This window comes from Thunnus thynnus, chromosome 1 (genome assembly GCF_963924715.1).
Source record: "Thunnus thynnus chromosome 1, fThuThy2.1, whole genome shotgun sequence".
Lineage (NCBI taxonomy): Eukaryota > Metazoa > Chordata > Actinopteri > Scombriformes > Scombridae > Thunnus > Thunnus thynnus.
In genome coordinates, this window is record NC_089517.1 from 20,639,307 (window position 1) to 20,653,380 (window position 14,074).

A 14,074-nucleotide genomic window follows, 5' to 3' on the forward strand; every position below is an offset into this window, starting at 1 on the left:
TTCGTAGTGAATCTCGGTGCTACAACATTAAAAACTTACAACACACAACATAAAGAAAATAATAAGAGTTAAGACAAAAAACCCTTCCTGCATAGAAAAGTTAAAAAAGAGTCTGGGGTCTGTGCTGCTATGATACCATTTTAAGCTCCCAAAGTATTTGCACTGGTTCAAACTTTTACATCAAGGATGTATAGGTGGCTGCCTCTTCAAACCGCTGAAATGTTAAAGTCCTCCCTTTTACGAGGACACCTGAATGAAGCATGAACAGAACCTGCCGTGGCCGTCTTGCGTACGAGTGCACGAGCGTTTGTGAGGCCACAGAAATCTCGCGTGACCACACTACCGTGTGGTTAAACGAGACTTTGGAAATGATGAGGCAATTATTGGCTGTGAGTATGAACTACATTCATGGTTTGAACCACCGACTGTATATTAAAATTATCTATATTATCAGTATTCTTTACATACAGTCTATGGTTTGAACACGCTAGAAAACATAAATCTTTTATTATTTACTTCTGTGTTTCTATTGGGTGCAAAACCCCAGTCATCCTGAAAGCAATCTAATTAATTGGTTTTAACAGCCTACCGTGTCTCCGCCCTTTTCTAATCATTGACATTTTTAAAATTATTTTTTTGGGGGGTGGGCTGTTATGGATATGCAAGAAAAGATACCTTTTTTATTGTACAAAACTCAATTACAAACCTTTATGGCATATTTCAATAATACAAAGTGTACATTCGTCCTGAAACAGTACTAAATACAAAAAAATGACAAAGAAAAAGAAAAAAAAAACACGTTTAGGCCAAGTGTGAAATTAAAATAAGTTAACTAAGAGCGAGGCAAGGAAAGATACTGTCTACATAAACTGCCGTACCCAGGGTGACGCGGGTTATTTTGACGGATCTGACCAATAAACATGCAGTAACTGCTTAAAGTCGCTGGGTGGCAGCAGTTGCTCGACCCAGCTGAAAAAGCAACAGGGCACTCTTTCCTTAAAAAGCCTCTCATAAAGATTATTCTTCAAACTGCATGAAAATCTTTGCTCCATCAGGATTTGGCCACCCATATATATGTATATATACATATCCGTAACCATAACAACCTGTAACTTAAAGCATTAGTTCTGCCAGGGAGAGATGTGCAATAGGGTTAGGTTTTTGTTTGTTTTATTTTACTTTATTTTCATTTTTTAAGAATAGGATTAGGTGTGACTGCTGTCTCTTAATGTTATTCTCGGGGTATATGATCTTGAAGAATTGATCTGACTTGTATGGTTTGTGGTGGATATGAAAGCTTACTTCTGTAATATATTAAGCCTTAATGAAAAATGCTCTTTTCATTGCTATTTTAGCTGTTAGTAATCTGAGCTATCAATGGGTGTGATGATCAAATACAAAATAGTTTAAATCTATTATTTTTATTTGGAAATAAAAAAATTGCTTCTGAGTAGAGCATGCAGGGCATTTAGAGCATCAGTCACAAGTGTTACCTGGCCTGATTCTGGCGCATGAAGGACCTGACCTCCAGAGAGGCACCTACTGACATATTTGTGGCATGTGGTTGAGAGGACTGTAGCCACGTGTTGTACCTGAAGATTAATATAAAAAGATAATATAAAATCACAAAGCAAAACATAAGGATAGTTAACTTAATGCCAATTAAGTGACTTTTAAGTCAGTTTTACTGAGTCTATTGAAGTCTTTCGCTCATCAGCTGGTGTCATAATATATCACTGACAGACAGACATCTTTAACATCAGTATAATTCAGATTTGTTAAAAGATGAAGCACAGAGAACGGATGTAGCATAAATTGTGTGGTTTAAAAAGGAAACCAATCCAGGAAATGAAAACTTAGTCTATCTGTCTGCTCAATGTTTTTCTTTGTCTTTTTAAAATCTTCATAGTCACTGTTTTATCTCTTGATTTGCTGACTGGATTCCACATGCAATTTCAAATCAACTGTGTATTGTTTGTATTTTTTTTCCTTTTTCCCTATTGTACTATATGTGTGTTGTCTGTGTTAATGTGAGCTTTCATTCTCAACTAGCTTTGAATTGGAATTTACATGTCTAAATTAGTCAATCTCTTACATAATAAAAGGGTGTGCCTCCAGTTCCGACAATTAACACCTACAGCAGTTAATTCCAGCAAACAAAGGAACAACTTCTTTCCAGAAGCTGTTCTTTCCAGAAGCTGTTCTTTCCGGAAGCTGTTCTTTCCAGAAGCTGTACTTTCCAGAAGCTGTTGCCCTAATAAATAGCTAAACTGTATCAAACTGAACTTAACGTTATACATTGCATTCAACCTTCACTGTTAAATAATTGAATTATTTATTGCACATGTCACATTTATTTATTGTCACCTTCATATATTTCATACACTTCATTTCTTTGTCCATAGCACAGTCCATATTTCCTTTGTACAGTCAATATTTTTAAGTCTTATAACCCATTTCAAAACTATTATTATTCCATTCTGTATATAGATTTGATTTTTTTTTTCCATTTAATTTTAGTCCTACTTTTTTTTATTTCATTATTATTATTATCTTACTCTTGTTCTATTATTATTCTTAAATGTTGTGTTTGTGGGAGCAAATACCAAGACATGTTCTTTGTGTGCTTGCAATAAACAGATTTTTATTCTGATTCTATAACCATTCCTACACTGCAAAAAAAAAAGAAAAAAGAAATTCAAGAACATTATAATATCTTATTTTAGGATGATTAAACCTTATTTTTTCTTATGAAAGACAAATACTCCTGTCGGGCGCCCTATGCACTGTAGGTTATTAGACTTGCTTATCTTATTTTGTCTTTGTAAGGTATTCAGTCTATTTAAGTCTGAAAAGTGGATTTCACAGTTCTCACACAGTATACCACATCTCTATGATGAGAAAACAAGATTGGTTTTCTTGTTTCAAAAACCAGATCACAACTAAAGTGTTTGAAGATATTAATTCATAAAGTGAGCTGCTTTAAAGGGTAGGCCCTGGTAGTACCACAACCCATAACCTCATAAACTGAGGTGATTTTAAAGACAAATAATCTAGTTTCAAGCATCTTTAATTTGAATTTCTGACATTTCATATCTCATATGAAGCCCAACAGGCTTAAAGTTGCAGTGTGTAGAATTTAGTGGCATCTAGTGAAACACACTTGACAGAAATGGAATAAAATATTCATAAATATTTTTTAATTGGTGTATAGTCTAAGTCCTTTTTTTTTTTAAACTAGTTTTAATGTTAGATTGTGTTGGATAGTAGGTCGATTTTTATGCTGGTATCAAGAAAAATTATGAAGTCATTTTTGCTCATCCCATTGGCAGATTTTCTTGCTTGAAATAATAAAATTTGACTAGTTCAAAGAATATTTTGTACCATTTCAAGTAAGGGAGTTTTTGCAGTTTACTCTTTTTCATTACTGACATAATATGTAAACATAAGCCCAAACAGTATACAATTATAACTAAAAGTCAACTTTTTATTGTACAATCACCAACCCTAACTACACAAAAACAACTGAACTAGGGATTTGTCCTTTAGATAACCTCAAACCCCTCCTAAAAAACAGATGGTAAACCCGGAAGTCATGATTTGCGGAAGTGTATTAAAAGAGCTCTCATAATACATCCGTGAAGTACACAACTAACGGTGTGATTAATGAAAACAGTCCCGAAAAGCAGTGTGGTCCATGTTTTCAGACTGCCAGCCGAGAAATTTACCTCAAACATGTTTTGCTGGCCCTGTGAACTGCTGAATGGTGGAGTAGAGGTGGTTTGTAGCTGTTCTTAGAGCCCCTCGACCTATATTTTTTTAAAACAGCTTTATTGAAACAAGTATATAACAAGTTTACAGCACCTTGTGTATGCAACTTGAGTCTATAAACACGCCAGGGGGGCTAAAGGTTGTAATAATACATTTTTTAAAAATGAACAAATGGATTTGATATGGAGAGTCAGCTCTGAAACGTTTGGCTTTTTGCCTAATAATTTATTTTTGCGAATATAAAATTTGGTCAAAATAGTAAACAAATAAATTAAATAAAACTGCGAAGAGATTTCTGTAATATTCACCCGTGAATCCAAACAATACATATTTCCAAAGTAATAAAAAGTGAGGGTACATATAGTCACTAATACATCGTGACAGTTTACTCCACAGTTGTTTAGTTTTGTATGTGTACAAGACCAAAATACGGCGTTCTCTGAGCTCGCCTCTCGACTGGGTGATAGGTGTGTCCTGAGTCTCTATGTGCCAAACACACCGGAAGGGAGGAGGGCCTGTCTTTCTGTCTAACTGTCTGTCTATCGGTTTATCTGTCTGTCTGACGTCAGACTCGCCGGAGAGACAGGCAGAGGTGTATGCGATGGGAGCGCGTCACTAACTAGGAAGAACGACTATACCTTTAAGTACAAAAAACCGAAACAAGAAGCAATCATCCGTATTGCTGGCTCTCTTAGCTTATTCATTACTGGACTTACAGGGAATTCCGATATGATATTTGTTAATCTCCTTCTCATGCTTTGCTGCCTACAAGATATTACAGGTAAGTTTGTGATTGATTTCACAGGAAAAGGAAAGTGTTCAGGGATCGTCAGTAGAGCTAGCGTTAATCGGATCAAGCAGTTATATACTCAGGCTATCTAACTTGCTAGCTAGCTGGCTAATGTTAACGGTAACTAGTATTTGTGGCTGTAAACCTGTGTGTATTCCGTGTTGGCTGGATATCAGGTTATTTACGTTTCGTGTGATACAGTTACGCTCAGACACAGACAACACCGCGTTTCTTTTTTTTCCTTTTTTTTTTTGACGGTTCCTGACTGGCACACGAACGTTAAAGCGCTAACGTCCACAAATATTTGAATGGCGGAGACATAAGAGAGTCGGAAGTAACACAAGTGTTAAACTGTGTCAATATGATGTAAGAACAACAGACGCTGCTCTGGTAAATGTTGCGTTATACAGCTAACTACAGCTAGCAGGTTACCTGCTGTTTATGATAAGCTGTGCTGCTGCAACGTTTGACAGTTGTCACATGTGCCACAAGCATATTTGTAAGCTATCTCAATTTTCCACTTCAAGCCAATAAATGAGCGTCAACTAAACTTTTTCTGATCCACCAGTGTTGTTTACAGCAGCAAAATAGATCCACAATGTCAAGTAGTTTAATATCCTCTTACTGCTCTTACCAGGGATGATTAACAGACTGAATTTATTACATTAGTTTAATCAAAAGTTGTAGACACACCGACATTGCTTTTATTAAATGTCTTGTTTTGTTTGTCACAACTCCACCACCTCACAAAACCTTCAAAGTGTAATGCTTACCTAACATTGTCCTCAACAATAGTATTATAATGTCTGAACAATACCAGATAGCATCTATGTACACCAGAGCTTGCCACGATATCAGTAACTACAGTTTTGGTCATTGTTTCCAGGTCTCAGTGAGTCACTATGAGTCAAAACAACAAGAGCCGAGGCTCATGTATTGTGTAATTAAAAGTAAATAATAGTACATTTATTTAACCTGATGATGGCTCTCCGCCCTGATGATTTCAATAAAATGCTTTGTGCTGAGGAGTTTCAGGTTGTCAGTGTGTCACAAACATTGCAACAAAACATCAAAATAGACCAATATATTTATATATATAATACAATATAGTAAATTGTCAAAAGAGGAAGTTTAAAGTATGTGCAAAAAGTGAATACTGACAAGTGCAAGTAAAAAAGTATGTCTATGAGAATGTAATTGAAAGCAGCTATTAATTTTTTTTAAAACATCCTCTTATAACCCTTGAGGACACTGATGTTGCTGAGACAGCTCAAGTCACTTAAAGTGCTGAGAGGGAGTGGAAAATTAGGACAGGAGACAAACTAGATTTTTAGTTTTTTTGGAACAGAGCTGAACTACTTAATAGATCATGAGCAAGCGGTTGCCTTCCACTGATACACTAATGGTGAAGCTTCATTTCATAGACTTAATCAAACGTCGGTGAGCATCAGCTTGATCCCTTTTCAATCAAGGTTCCCTGAAGTGAATATAAGTGCCTTATCTTGACTATATCACTCAGGTAAAGGTTGTTTTGATCGTTGGAGCATTTGTGCTTAAACTCATCATGTTGTGGAGTGAAGAGTTGAACCACAAATAAGCACTTTAAGTGCATCATAAGGAATGCAGTTTGTGCAGTTTTGGTATGAGTATTGCTACAAGAGCCTAAAATTATTGCTTGCTTCAGATATGTTTCATTGTGTCAGCCTTTTTGTCTATTCATACACAATCCAACTTTGTTAATAAGTTTGTGTATGAAACCATAACTGTACAATATGAGCCATGATAAAGCCAGAATGCAGCAACATCATCTTGATTTTGCCTGGCATACCAGCAACCACCATAGCAAGTGCTTATGGTGTAGTGCTAGCTGCAGTTTGAACTTTAAATGAAAAAGACTCCCTTTTTTTCTGCTTCTTCTATCTGTCTTTGAATCCAGTGACCAGACAGAGCAACATGTGGATCGGTGCTTCAGCTGCATCAAGGGACTATGTGCAATTTACATACTCCCAAGGGGCAGGAAAGGTGGGCAAAAAAAAGATGTTCTGATATGAATCCAGATTGCCACAAACACCTGTTTTTTTCCGTCATTCCACTAAACCACACTCTACCCATAAATCTATTAATATGATAGACATGTTGGAAATGATCTTTGTGGTTAAGCTGCTGTTACGCAGCTTAGTCTTACGGGAATAGTACATTGCAGACAATTGTCTTGAGCAATACTGAGTTTTGTTATGAGCAGTTTTGATCAGGCTTGATGCGTGCAGGGTACAACAACCTCTCTTACTGTTATTTTTCCAGCGCTGTCTGAGTTGTCACTGTCAGTGATTGCTCTGAGCTGTCGGGTGTTGGATGTGTTGTGAAAGCCAGCTTGCTTTCACCCAGCATGCATGATAATGCACTGCTGAGATCAGTTGTGATCCATGCAGTCACCACCTCCTCTGTTTGTGTCAGTGGTTTCCTGTCTGTCAAAAGTCATACCTCTCTAGGGCAATTGAGGCTGAAATGGAAGTCTCTGAAATCACGATGGCATAGCCAATCTGAGCTGGCAGTGTTTGTTTTGGTACAAAATCAACATATTTCTCATACCAAAGCCCATCTTGTTGTTTTTGAAGCTGGTTGTTGGTTCAGTCAAGCTTGTGGTCATTATTTGCATTATTGAGGAAAGGCTAAAGAAGCTAATTCTTAGAATATTTTCTCTCCTCAGTCATGGACAAGTTGCTACGAGCCTGGTACAGCCTCTCCCTGTTTAGGGAGTTGTGAGTCCCACCAGAAGGAAGCCTTACAGTAAATAGCAAAACAGTGAAGCACACATATGAAGGCAAGGTGGGGTATCTTTTGGCTTAAGGGAGTCTCTTAGTAATGTGTATTTCATTATTTTTTCCTCAAAGATCTTTCAATAAAAGAGCTTTGACCCCAGTCCTCTTCTGTTTAACTTTCTAAACAGAACTTTCAAATGAACTTCAATTTTAATTGAAATTTCAAAAGACTTCGTCATTGTAGCGTCATAACAAAGCTTTTCCTGTTACAACACAATACTCACTTGAATTTAGGTAGTAGCATTTCCTTGGAATTTAGATAAGCATTTAAAGGGCCTGCAGCCAATTCAGTCCCTGAGCTGACACAATGACATACAGTACTAGTGAAAAAGAACCTCGGTCACCTGACAGGCTGTGCATCATGTGCTCCTCACTTGTGCTCTAAACTGACCACTTTCTTTGTCTTTGTTGAAAGAACAAAGAAATGGTCATTATGAAAGCCGGCAGGATTAACTCTGTGGGATCATGTCAGTAAGCTGAATAAGCCTGTTAAGCATGTCTAGTGAGCGACAGCTTGTACTATAGCTGGTCACCATTTCAGAGATTCATCCCTGTTTTACCAAACCGGCTCCAAAGGTTGTTTTCATGGACGACATTTTGACATGTCACTATATAGGAAAAGCACAGGTGTAAATAAAATTAATCAAGGCTTAATTCCATTTAGCTGCTCCTGGTATTGTGCATGCTGGCTCACTTTTACACTGTCATGGCTTACCGGGACACGTCAATTGAACAGAGCCATCATTAAAAAAATCATCATGTTAAAAAAAATTCCTACCATGACAATCAGATTGTCTGCTGTGAAAAGGCCTGTTGGCCAGAGATGTACAATGGTCTTTGATCTTCTTGCAGGTGTGCAGGTGCAGTTGTTTTTCTGTTGATTGCATGATGTGTCTTTTAAAAAGGTTTTAGTCCATTAGCTGCAAATAAAGTTCACCAAAATGACCAACACATGGATGATTCTTTCACTTTTTTTACCACTGAAGTACTCATCCCTGGATTTGTTTTGGAGAAGCAAATGCAATGCAAGCTTTAATATCTGTGTATTGTATCAGTCAAACTCTATATTAGATGGATAAATAAATGATGAGCCATTGAACTCTGTTTCAGGTCAATATGGGAACCCCTTGAACAAATTTATTCACCATTATGAAGGTTTATCATATGACACAGAAGCCCTACACAACAGTCACCAGAGAGCCAAGAGGGCACTCTCTCCTCAAGACAAGACTGTGCACCTGGACTTTCATTCTCATGGCAGGTCAGTTTAAGCACAAACACACTCTCCTCCTCTCCTGTTTCACTTCTCTGACTCAACCTCATACTGTGCTGCTAGAATTGATTTGTTTTTAGTTTTCTTTGTGAATATCGTTCCTACTCTAACACAAAAGTATTTATTCTTTTATACTTATAGAATGAGGAACGATATGAAGTATTTTATTATTTTTCATTTCTTTTCATTCATTTCAGTCATTTCTTTGTGCTAATTACATTTGATGTTTGTTTGTTTTTTACCTTGGTCCATGTGCTCTGGTGATCTCTTTGTTTATTTAACATGTCATCACAGTTTAGATCATATGCTTTATCTTCATATGCATTAATAATTTGCCTAAATGCAATCATACCTGGGTTACAAGATTATAAAATAGTGGATCATACACACACACTTAGTCTCATCAGGTCTGTTCATTCAAAAAGCAGTGATATTACTGTCCAAATTCTTGCAAATATCTACCTGGTTATTAGATATGCTATTATAATGCCTGTGAAATGGATGTAACCTTCACGCAGTTCTCCCACTGCCATTTGATAAGGCATATTATATCATCTATGTCTGGTTCCTTATTGAATCCATCATAGAAAGAACTGCAGCTTGACATAATCAATGTTACTACAGTATAATGCTGGAAAAGTAGAGCTTAAAGGTTACATTTATCAGCAAGGTCACCACATGGAGGAAGCAGCTGCTGTTCTTTGCATTGAACAAGAATAGTGTGAAATTTTGCGGGAACATCATTCACCATTTTGCGTAGGTTTTATTCCTGGTATAAACAGATACCTGTCACTGTGGCACAGATGTCTCTGCGAGCACCAGTGGCAACATTGTGGTTATTTAAGGTCAGAAAAGACAGGACTAACCACATTATTGCAAGCTGTAATCGAAACCTTCCCTTTTTCTTATTTTTTTCCCTACCTCTTAAGTCCCCTTGTATCCTCTCCATCTTTTTCCTGTTCTGTTTAAAATAACGTGTAATTCGAAGTGAGCTCTTGTCAAGGCCAAGTTGTCTGAGTACAGTGGTGCCTCCCCTGTTTTGGAAACAGATTATTATAGGTGGTAACACGGTTTAAATGTTCTAAGATTTGTATCAGCTGAGTTCTTGTCATTTGGTATTAAGTGACAGCAGGCTGCAGCAGAAGGTGTGAAAACAAGAGTAAAACATTTTCAAATAAATTGCTTGCAATAGAGGAACAAGACAATAACTACTAAGAATTTCACTTCTATTAAATGCTGTTAGACTGTAAATTCCCTCTTTTATCTGTGATTCTGCACTACACAACTGGCCATTTTGCACATGCTGCTGAACAGTAATTGTAAGGACTTTGTCAGACATTGTATAATTTTGTAAATGAGGGTATTGACATTGGAAGGAACAGTTGATTCAGCAAATGTTTGCAAATGTTTTCAAAGTACAGACATTTGCATACCTTTTATTTTTTAAATTTATTTATTGTGTTTACTTTGGAACAAAATCAGAGTCAGTGCAAATTTAGCAGTTATTGTGGGGGACTAACCTACAGGTTAGTTACAAAATGTCACTTAACAGTAGTGACAAATTTTAGTATAGCTTTGAATGTGCTTAATGTATATGAACAAGTGATTGCTTAAAATGTTCACAGTTCCCTAGCTACTTATTTCATACCCAAATTATATCTTTGTGAGACTGGTGACGTAATTTGACTTCCACAAAAGAGAAATGAGACTGTAATTGCTACATCATTCAAGCTTCTCTTTCTGAGTGCAAGGATATGCTACAACTCCAAAGGAACGTGGAGTAATGCCTGCCTTCCCCTTACTAGACCCCAGCTTAGGATTGCACAGTGCCTCAACACATGACATAGAAAATGTGGACTAGCTGGCTTGCCTTGACTCACTAACAATAGAAGTTTGTTTTCTGCTGCTTTCAATTGTATACTAGGGTTGTGCCGATGGACAGTCATTGACCACTGAGCCCTCCACCATCGTAACCCCCTTCCCCTAGACCACCAACACCGGGGCACACATTGCCACACATACACACAGACACACCAATTTGGTATGGCCAGGCCGTACCACACAGTAAACTACACCAAGCAGAGGTTGATAAAAGCCTCTTTCGTTAGGCCAAACCCAAAGTACGTCCAGATGGGTGAAGTGGTACCTTTTTTAGCAACCGAGTTTGTCACCACCATAATGCATGGTGATTTGCCACCGTCACTGATCAATATCCGCTCGCATGTGGCTCATGCCACACGTTTAAGAGTGTAGAAATAATTTGTCTTAGCAGCACTGTGTTATCAGCAATATGTTTTTCTGAAAAGTCCCCCCTGCCTTCCTCTTCACCCTGTCTGTTTTGGGTTATCAAGCCCTTGTCACACAGATCCTTTTCCTGTGCTTTTGTGCTCTTTCCTGTCACTGCTGGCTGGAGAAACAGTGCTGCCTGTGTTGGTGAGGTAACCATAGCATCATACAATATGATCATTTTCAAAGTATGAATACGCTGTTGTGTCTGACCAAGACATAAACACAATTTTCTTTAGAAGCAGTTGGCCAAATGGACCTGCAGTATATTACTGTTAACAAATTCATGGATAGTCTAAGCAAAAGGAAATGTTCTGCACAATGACTCAGAGGAGCAAGGCAGACATGTTTATTACAGAGTTCTCTAGTGAAATTCACTGAACAGGAAAAGAGTACACATTGAGAGATAGATTCATGAACAGTCAGCCTGTATGAGTACAGAACGATGAGGAAGTGTCAGTGATATTAAGTCAGTTACATATTAACGTAATAATCGCACTGGCTGTATATAAAATGACATTTTTGGTCTGAGGAGAAATTATTTTGAATTTTCATTGATGTAAGTTGGCATTGTGGTAGCCTGAAAGGTTAGCCAGTTAGCGTCACCATTAGTGGCTCTAGTTATAAATGGTCCAGTTCTAATCAATATTATGAACTCTTGTATGAGTTGATATAAGCCAATATCATTGTCCTGAAGCAAATATTACTTTTGTGAGGTTTTGTTTTGTGTCAGAGAGGGTTTAATTCAACTCTGTGGTGTTGAGACTGTAATGTGTTGTGGAGTTGGTGTCATAGTAGCCCAAATTGTTCCTATTTTATCTTCAAATGTATAATGACAAAAGGGCTTGAAGTGAATAGTGATGAAAATGTAAAATTTTTTAGTTCAATAATTTAAAATAGGCAGATATTTCAGTAAGAAAGTCTGACAAGAAGTTATCCCTGGAATCTCCCTCCGCCAATCAAAGCCATCAATTACCTTTTTTTCTCTTTTTTAAAAAAAAAAAAATTACAATCATTTTGTTGAAAGAGACTGACATTATTAGCATTAACTTAATTGAAATTAATTAATTCCATAATACTACTATAGTGAGCTCTGAGAAACCATCTCAGCCCTCATATCCTTACTGAACCCACTGGGTTTGTTTGTGACTATCTTCCTCTCAACACACACACACATGTGTGTGTGCTCAGATAACCCCAGGCACACACTCTCCCCTCTCTCTCCCTTTCCGAAAACCCAAGGCAAGACTGTGTGGCACTATAGAGGTTTGTTGTAACAAGAGAAAAGCTTTCTTGTGTATGCCCACTCACATGAGTATTTGAGGCTGGGTCAGGTGACAGAACAAAGCAGAGCAGACAGTTGTCTCTGTGGAGAGCTCCTTTACGTAGAGAGGTGCCAAAAAAGTATTCAAGCACTGGCTGACTACACTGCTGGTGCAAGTGACATAATTTACCGTTCAGTTTAGAGTCCCACTTTTTTACGAAGAAGACTCATTTGTAAGACTTATTTTTTCTATTTTAATACATCAAGATATTTTTCTGAATCATTTTAACTAACATAGAATTCATACATCACTGTACTACCATTTGAGCTCACTGGGCACATGTTACAGGAGTTGTAATATCCTTACTGATTTTTTCTTTTTAATAATTTATCATCACTCACAAACACAGACAGTTCTGTGGTCTTCAAAAAAAATTCTAATTCAAATCATGGTGAACTTGTATGTTTACTGCAGTGGTGAAAGTTCCAACATTGAGATATTGTTATAATTTCTGTAAGCAGTCATTTGTCAATGCAACAATACTGGCTTAGAATCTCTTGGAGGTTGTTTATTTTTAACAGATAGATACATACATAACATAGTGAGGACATACTAGTGCTACAACCTTCCTTTCTTGAAGATGTTTCCGTGCTTCTCAGTTTGTAGGACTCCACTCATAATAAAAGACAATGCTGAGTGACACAGATTATTTTAACAGTTTCTCTACTGAAGGTACTTTTGAACAAATGTGTCACCACAAACACGTCTTCCTCTGAGATAAAATCTAGATGTGGTTCATGTCATAAGTGTTTTAGCTTTGAAAGCAATTCCTCTTAACACCAAAAGTGCATAGTAGCAACCGGCCTTGGGTGTGTGGGGCTGTGAGGATTCTTTGAAAGTAAAGAATATATATTGTGGTTCGTAAGTATTGTGCATTGCAAAAAGTGAGCAAGCAAACACAAAAACAAAGGCTAGAGCAGATGCTCCTCCAGAGAATGTAATTAATTAACAATTTATAAAACATGTTTTATATGTGTAGAGTGATACTACCCCTGTTGTAGATATACAGTACAATCTCTGTAGACATGGCCCGAGGGCACTCCATTTCTATGGGCTGGTCTGCTTATTGAGCAAAGTGTATGACTGTCAGATGCTTGAGTCAGTGTGTTCAGCATTTGGGACATGTCTGAATAATTTATCAGCCAGCTGCTTCTGTGAGTAGAGTAGCACTGACTTGATCCTAAGCCTCTTCTCTTCCTGTCTGTTGCCAGCCATGTTTATTTGTCTGTAAGTTGTTGTTTTTTTGTGAGGCAGTGATTTTCTTTCTTTTTGTTTCGTTAGTAAAAAACTTTTTTGAGTTTTAACTATTCAGCAGATTTGGCAGAGAGTCTCAGTTGCTTTCATTTTTAATATTCTCATAGTTCAATCTTGTCCTTTCAAAAAGACAGTATTATTATTATTATTATTATTATTATTTTTATTATTATGTGCTTGTTTTATTTTGTGTTTTTCCTGAAATGAAAAGCTATTCATTAATTGATATTGCACAATGAATCATTAGTAATTATACAACCTTAAACATACAATAGTTTGGCATTTAGCAGAGAAGAACTTGAGCTGAGGGCTATTATGAAAGATTAATGATGTAATAGTGACCCCCAAAATGTTGTGTTTGTTTATCAGTTGATATGCTGATAGTTTATTGTGGTTTGGTTCAAAAGGTTGGATGTAGAGTCAGATGACACAGATTGTAAATCTGCATTTCAGTGTTCACACTATAATTGTCCATTGGTAATGGTCTCTTGGAGTGGAGTTGCTACTTGAGCACAAGACACAAGGTTAGCATCTGGGTTTTAATGATGAAATATGA

General features: G+C 37.0%; 1 protein-coding gene across 1 annotated transcript in view; it reads left to right on the forward strand.

Annotated features, from left to right (window-relative positions):
* Window positions 1-4,295: 4,295 nt before the first annotated feature.
* adam10a (ADAM metallopeptidase domain 10a) overlaps window positions 4,296-14,074 on the forward strand; it is a 28,255-nt gene continuing 18,476 nt past the window's right edge. The window contains exons 1-2 of the mRNA XM_067589732.1: window positions 4,296-4,552; window positions 8,491-8,641. Coding sequence (XP_067445833.1) covers window positions 4,501-4,552; window positions 8,491-8,641 — 203 coding nt within the window. The 5' untranslated portion in view covers window positions 4,296-4,500. The remainder of the gene's footprint in view (window positions 4,553-8,490; window positions 8,642-14,074) is intronic.